Source organism: Limulus polyphemus, unplaced genomic scaffold (genome assembly GCF_000517525.1).
Source record: "Limulus polyphemus unplaced genomic scaffold, Limulus_polyphemus-2.1.2 Scaffold7566, whole genome shotgun sequence".
NCBI classification, from domain to species: Eukaryota; Metazoa; Arthropoda; class Merostomata; order Xiphosura; family Limulidae; genus Limulus; species Limulus polyphemus.
The window spans coordinates 7,679-15,369 of NW_013673176.1; the positions used below are offsets into that span (position 1 = coordinate 7,679).

General features: G+C 35.7%; 1 protein-coding gene across 1 annotated transcript in view; it reads right to left on the bottom strand.

Moving 5' to 3' along the window:
* Positions 1-7,691, bottom strand: part of LOC106474705 (protein artemis-like) — an 18,144-nt gene that overhangs the window by 7,517 nt on the left and 2,936 nt on the right. The window contains exon 2 of the mRNA XM_013935397.1: positions 6,537-6,588. Coding sequence (XP_013790851.1) covers positions 6,537-6,588 — 52 coding nt within the window. The remainder of the gene's footprint in view (positions 1-6,536; positions 6,589-7,691) is intronic.

The following is a 7,691-nucleotide window of genomic DNA, read 5'->3' on the forward strand; positions in this document are numbered from 1 at the left end:
CCGATGCTGACGTCGATAAGGATTTGCATGATACATGGACCTTGCGGTATACTGAATCCAAATTCACCATGCATGATAGACGGAAAATGCTCTAAGCGATATCCTCGAGCATTAGTATCCAACACAGTTGCAGGAAATGATGGATATCCTTTATACAGAAGAAGATCAGCAGAAGATGGCGGTAAATTAGCAACCATACAAATGTGAAACGGTGACATCGAAGTAGATAACCGGTGGGTTGTTCCATAAAGTCCGTCGACATTGTTGTGGAAGCAGATGAAGCGGTTAATTATCCAACAGAATTTTTGAATTCACTCGATCTGCCAGGGATGCCACCGCACGTACTGCAATTGAAAATCGACGTGTCAATTATCATGTTGCGAAATATCAAACAGCCAAAGCTTTGCAACGGCACGCGGCTTGCAATGAAAAAATTAATGAGCAGCGTCGTAGAAGCAACAATATTGACAGGACCTTTCAAAGGTGAAGATGTCCTCATTCCTCGCATTCCTATGATTCCAACGGATATGCCATTTCAATTTACGAGATTGGCGTTTGCAATCACCATCAACAAAGCTCAGGGCCAATTTTTAGACACGGATTGCTTCTCACATGGACAATTATATGTTGCGTGTTCTAGAGTCGGCAAACCAGACAATCTCTATATCTGCACAAACAATGGAACAACAAAAAATATTGTATAACCACAAGCATTGTGAAATTAAATATATTAGAAATGTGCGCTTTCTCTTTTCTTTCTTTTCCATTTAACCAGACTGAGCCACAGAAACGCATGGCCGGGTACAGCTAGTAACCAATAAATGCTGTGTAAGCATGGGAAAATAGGAAACAGGATGTTCATAAGCACTTTCAATACTTACATTACCACTAAATCTTGACCACCCAAATTTATTGGATCGAATACAACTTTGCACACGACCATATGGTAAATACTTTGTCACTTTTAAATAGTACTTGTTGCAACTACTGTACTGTGTAAACAAGCTGATAAATCCCACCCTACTATGTTTCAGAGCTCAGGATTCAATTAATCTCTGTAGGAAAATCCACTTATTGACCAACATTCAAATACCTAACAGGTTTATTGGATTGGCCCAGACTTTCTACAAAGCCATAGCATAATCATTTTATAATACTTTAGACAATTATCATTGTAATCATTATACTTTTAATAAGATGATAAATCTTACCCCCATTGTGTTTTCAAAGTAGGGAAAGTTCTGGGAATTGTTCTGCAAAAGCTCTCGAGAGATTTACTTTGGAACTTCACTGTCCATTGTTTCTTTTTAGTTTCTAAGCCATCTGCCAGCAGTAAAATCAATACAGAAAATAAGTGTGAAAAGGTGAGAAGTGTAAACTCTGACCATAAGTATCTTGAAATTTTGTGATCAATACTAACAATACTATACATTATATTTTGCATTTGCAGTCTTTATTTTTGTTATACTTTGATTACCTACCTACAACCTGGAGAATCAAGAATGTTACAGTAAATAAAATAATAGACAAACTATAAAGAGAGCATGGTGAACCAAAGTTTCATTGAACAAAGATGTAAAGGGAAAAGGTACAATGCGACTGATATTTGTGTCGAAAAAGACCCCCAAATGGACTAGATATTGATTGGGTAGACTTCTCTAATTTGATCAACCAGCTCACACCTGAAACACCACAGAAAAAGAGTTGGTGAATATGAGTGGCCAATTCCTGCTCGAAATGAGCTAGAAAGAGCCAGTCGTCCATGTAATAATGAAATCGCATCCCCAGAGCATGGAGATAACATGCAATAGCTCAGACTATGCGACAAAACACACAGGAAGCCAAGATAAGTCCAAAGGGGAGTGCCCAAAATTGGTAAAACTCCCCAAAATGGATAAGCTGAAGGTAAAGTCATGATTGATGTGCTATTGAGGTGTGGAGGTAAGCATTGGAGACATCTATCTTTGTCATCCACAATCCTGGGGAAAACGCCTATTTCAGGGTGAGAAAGGACTCTATGGTGAACTTGGGGAGTATGATGAAGTGGTTGAGACGAGATAAATTGATGACTGGACACCAATCCCTGGTATTTTTGGGGTCAATGAAAACATGAGAATAAAAAAATCCAGAAGGATGGTGAACCAGTTTGATTGCCCGCAGCAAAAGCAATTCTCGAACTGCTTCTGGCAGCACTGGTAGGTCATGGGATCTCGAAAAGAAGGGAAGGAAACGAGACAAGGAGAAATGGGAGGTGGGAAAAGAAACTGGATAACAAATCCATCTGATAAAATCTGTATTACCCACTGATCATCTATGAAGAGATGCCAGCAAGGAAGAAACTCTAATAGTCGAGCTCCCCCCAAACCCGAATCCACAGAGTAGTCACTGGTACTGTTGGTGAAAGGGGTTGTATCATCGAGGAAATCGATTAGAAGGAATGGATAAGGGTTGGGTGAATGAAGGACAGGAAACAGGAATAGGTGGTATATGAGACTCTGATGGGCTATAAAAGTCTTAAGGGTTGATTGCTAGCAGATTGATGTCACCCGAGGCTTGATAGTTTCTGGGACTGTATCAATGATGTAATGTCTCAGAAAAGGTGCCAGACATAACTCCCTGAGATAGGATGAGGGTAAATTGACCAGAGCCAAAACTGCATCCCGACTATAAGGTCCCAACAACAAAGAAACCACAATGTAATGACAGAGCCAAAGAAGAAATGCAGACTAAAGTGGAGGAGAGAAGTATATGGGTATCTGCAAAAAAAACCTCAGGATTTTGTGGAGAGCCTCTGATAGGAGATGTATAGAATAAAGATACTGTAAGAGGTTGGTTAGGGTAAGACATAGGCAACAATATTGGGCATTAAATTCGGGAGCCCTCCCCCAAACAAGTAATAATGAACCTGACGACTGCTGATCTAAAAACGGATAGTCCGCATGATGGTACAAAAGGGTGGACTGATAAAAAATCCGTCGGGGGGGGGGGGCGACATGCTGAACCCCATACTTAATTGTGAGACAAATTGATCTGCATGTACCCAAATATCAAGGAAGGGAGGTAACACCAAAAATTGTTGGGGAAAAGAAGGAAGTGATACAAAATAAAGTCAAAAGGAACCACTTCATGTGAAAAAAAATCTGTTTGTCAAACTGGAAGCACCAGGCACACAAATGAGTATGTCTTAATTGAAATACTGCCAAACAAGAAGTGAAGGTTTAGTACAAGAGTGTAGAGGGAGTCACATGCATTATGTGAGCATATCATGCTACTATTGGTTAAGAGATGAAGCATGATGGTTTACGTGAGACATGTTGGAATATAGTAATTCCAACAGGAGGGGTGGAGCAGAAAGCTTGTGGCATGCATAAAGAAAAGGTTCACATACAGAGGGCAGCACTGAATGAGAATAGCTAATCGTGTGAGAGAATGCAAGTATCGTATCGGAAATGTAAAAAATAGAAAGTTATTAGGTAAGATAATAAAAGAAAAATAATAATAATCTTCATAGGGTATTTACGGCAGCAGCTTGTACATTACACTATATGATACAGTAACATGATCTACACATGTGCCATGTAATTTTCAACTTCTGTAAGGGTATTTTTTAGTCAGAAACACATCAATGGTAAATAAAACAAAAATTAAATAAATAGAAATAGATGTATACTGCTTCGAGACATTTTTGGTTTCCTGTTACAATTTCCAGGTAATTTAGATTTTTTTCATAATTTTTATGATGGTTATGAGGTCAGTCAAATCAACTAACACCATATAGAGCTAGCATTGATAAAATAACAGATTAAATATAAAGTTTTATTTAAGAAAACATTTGATGATTACCTAGAAAGATATACAGATTATGCAAATGGAACAACAGTTTTCAGATAAAGTATTTTTAACCCCCGCATGACTTTGGAAACGTGACATATGATGCCAGAAACAAGTTTCTAAGCGACCTTTATTTATTATGTATTTTTTAATATGTTAACATTTTAAAGTAGATTTTTATCAAAATGTGATCAGGAATGTATACACACACACACATAAATATATATAAACAATAATATAGACTGCATACCTAAGTAGAAGACAAATCCTCCTTATGGTTAAGAAAACATAAGCCTGGCTTTTCTGGACAGCCTATGCAACATTTCTTTCTGTCCTTCCTTTTAGGATAGTAAATGCAACACCGTTTCATTGGGCATGTCACTGAACTGCCAGGGAACTGAGGGATATTGACCAATTTCATCCTGAGGGAGGGTTGTTTGCCACATATTTTTTGATTATCTCACTGCCCTTGGGAATATGTTTTATCAAAAGCTCTTCCACAAGCTTTACAATTTAACATTTGAATTTCATTCTTTTATCAACTACATTTCTATACACAAGGTAGCTATTCAGCATCATCCTCAAAAGCAAGTGAAGGCCTAACCTTTTGAACCATGCATGCGATTTCTGACTTGGGTAATACAGTTCTAACAGCAAGTATGTCATATTTACTCCTCCCATGTTCTCATTATATTTTCTATATGATATGGCTTCTGGTTACCTTTATGGATTCCTCCAAAATAGGTTTTATATTTTTCTACAATTCCAGCTGCATATTTTCTTGTCCTCCCATTTTACCATTAAGAATTGTCTTTCCTTCCTCATAGCGTTGTAGGAGTTCTTCATTGAACTCCTTGGGTAGACCCCTGTTTGGGCAGATAGTTGCTATCATCACTGTTATTTGAGAATCCAAAGAAAAAGCCAAATGTGGACTTGCGTACCAGTTATCTACAATGATGTGACGTCCTTGGTCCAGAAAAGACTGTGCCAAATAAAAAACTATTCGTTCACTGGAGGAAAACTGGTTAGCATCAGGAATGTCTAACTGAGTGGACTGGTCTTTTCCATAGTAAACACTAAAGTTATAGTTGTAACCATTCCATTCTTTTTCACTGTTGCACATAACAAACAGATTTAACAAACCTTGCTCCTTTGGTTTTTATAAAGTGACCAAAGAAAATCATCCCACCACAGCACCAAGGCTTTATCAATGGAAATATGATCACCTGCATCAACATTTTTCATAGAATTAGCAGTCAACATGTCACACAATTCATCTAAGCATATAGAAGGAGCATTTTTCTTTATGTCACTAACCATACTAAACTGCAAACATTTCATTAATGGACAAGTATCTGTCTCTCCTCATAATCGTTGCACACCTGGTTCAAATGGCTTTCTAGTCCAGTACTGGTTCATTTCACTATATTTACAAATTCCTGTATAAAAATATAAAGCTAAAAAGGTGTAGATGTCACTTTCATTGATGTCTTTCCACCGTATACTATTTATAATACTCTTTTTTTGTGTGTATGTGTGTGGATTTGCATCAAAAAAAGATTTAGCTTTATCATTCACACAGGATACAATATGGCTTATAACATCAGGTGTCATAAAATTCCTGAAGCAATCAAGAACACTCATGTTTTCACAGAAGCCTACAGCAGGGTTGACTCCTGAAAAGCTATGCAATAATTTTGGCTCCGAACTTAGTCTTTTATCATCAAAAAATGTTAGGTACACGAGTCCAACCAGCAGACATTTACAAGAGCTTAATTTCATCAGCACTAAATGACTCATTTTCACCATCAAAACTTTCATCAGTTTCGTTTTCTAAGTCAATTTCATCCACAATATATTCAATTCTGCTATTACTAGTACTTATTTCAATATAAGATATTTTGACGTCTATACAGCAAGAAAAATGACCAAAAAAAAAGCATGATTCCCCTCACTCTTCAAAACCATCTAAAAACTAATTTCACCAGGAGTGGTACCCTGGGTATTAGTCTCCGCCTCTCGAGACTAACCATTGGCTAATTTGCTATGACATTATTACTATTTATAGCCAATATTTCAAAAACTCAAGTTATGATGCTGTAGCTCACTTCAGAAAAAATACAACTGTAAATAAGTGATAGTTCATGACGAACAGGTGTTCATAATTGTCACAGATGATTGGTTAATCTTAAAATCTTAATAAATTCATTTAAAAAGCTGATATTTTGTGTATGAAAGCCTTGTAATGTTTACTAATAATCTGCAACATTTTGTAAAGATACATTATAAATAATTATAGTATAATTACTCTCACGGATACTTACACGGTTATGAACCGCATGGATCCCACCCAGCCCATATTGGTAGGGTTCAACCAGATAAAAATATAAGATTTTTGAAAAAAGGATTCACTCATTGAGACTAATTCTGTAAAGAGCAAGTGAGTTTACATTTTCTTCATAACACTTAGCTGTTTGCTTTGTTTCTGCATAACAGTGTTTGGAAATGTACATCAGTTAATTGCTTACTACAGTTTGATATTCCTTAAACAATCTAATCATTTCTAAATCATTCAACATTTATCATTTTATTTTTTGCATAACGACTTACAATAGTGCCAACCAAATGACCAAGTTTATTGTATTCATATCTACTAGCAGCCTTGACAACAGTACTGAAAAAACAAAACAAAAAAACTATCTTACCTAGACTTCAGTCTCTGAAGAAATTTGGGAGAAGAAAGACCAACCATATGATCTGGAAGACAAAAAAATCACTTAAGAGATAGTTATATAAATCAGTAAGGCCATTCTATTAATTCACCATTATATGAAACATTTTGTCCTTGTAATTGCTAACAATTACCTCAGAATGCTCAGAGGTAACTGGTAATACCATTGTACAATAAAAGTATGCAATACTCTTGTTCTTCAAAATTTACTTTTTGTTTTCAATCAGAAGTACAGTACCTACACAAAGCATTGCCTCCTTGGACATGACTGGACACATCATTGTTGCCACAAACATTTCAAATAACTTCATATCTACAATTCTTTATGACCACATGGTTATGGAATTGGCCTAGAAATTTTGCATTAGAAAGCTTACCATAAAAACTGATGACATTGCAGTGTTACATTTTCTTGATAAACAGAGTATAGAAGCTGAAGAGAGTTCTGTCCAGTCTTCTTAATGTCAAAGTGAAGAAACTGAACTAAGCCATGGTAAATGATAGGAGTAATTATGACACACTTCAGGAGATGGGTAAGTCTAGTAAGCCACAAATCTTCACTTTATGGAAGGAGTTGTGACATAAAGACCCTAATTATCCCTACAGACTGTAGCATAAGTGGGCAGGGTGTAACCAAAATGCTCACAGTAATGTTAAAACTCACAGTTTTTAAAAACAATGATTATTTTATATATAATTCTAAAAATGACATTATTTCCAGTATCAAAGTTACAATAAAATAGGAACAACTTAAAGTACAGAACAAAAAGTGGTAAAAAGCCGATGAGACTGGAAAACAGTCTCACACACTCTACGTATTTTGATGTATATCACTTATTTAATAATTTAAATTTACATTTAATTATCTCAATAGATTCACATATATTCATACTAATTAAATTTCTGGGTTGTGCTAAAATAACAGTTTTTTCCCATTGAACTGTGTGTTTAGTTTCACTAATATGTTCTGCTGAAGGTGAAATGGTAATATTATTGATTTTAACATTTAATTTGTGTTCATTCATTCAGAATTTTAAATTTCCTCTGGTTTGTCCTATACTAACTTTTTTTACACTCACAAAGATTTTTATATATACACATATATATATATATATATATATATATATAT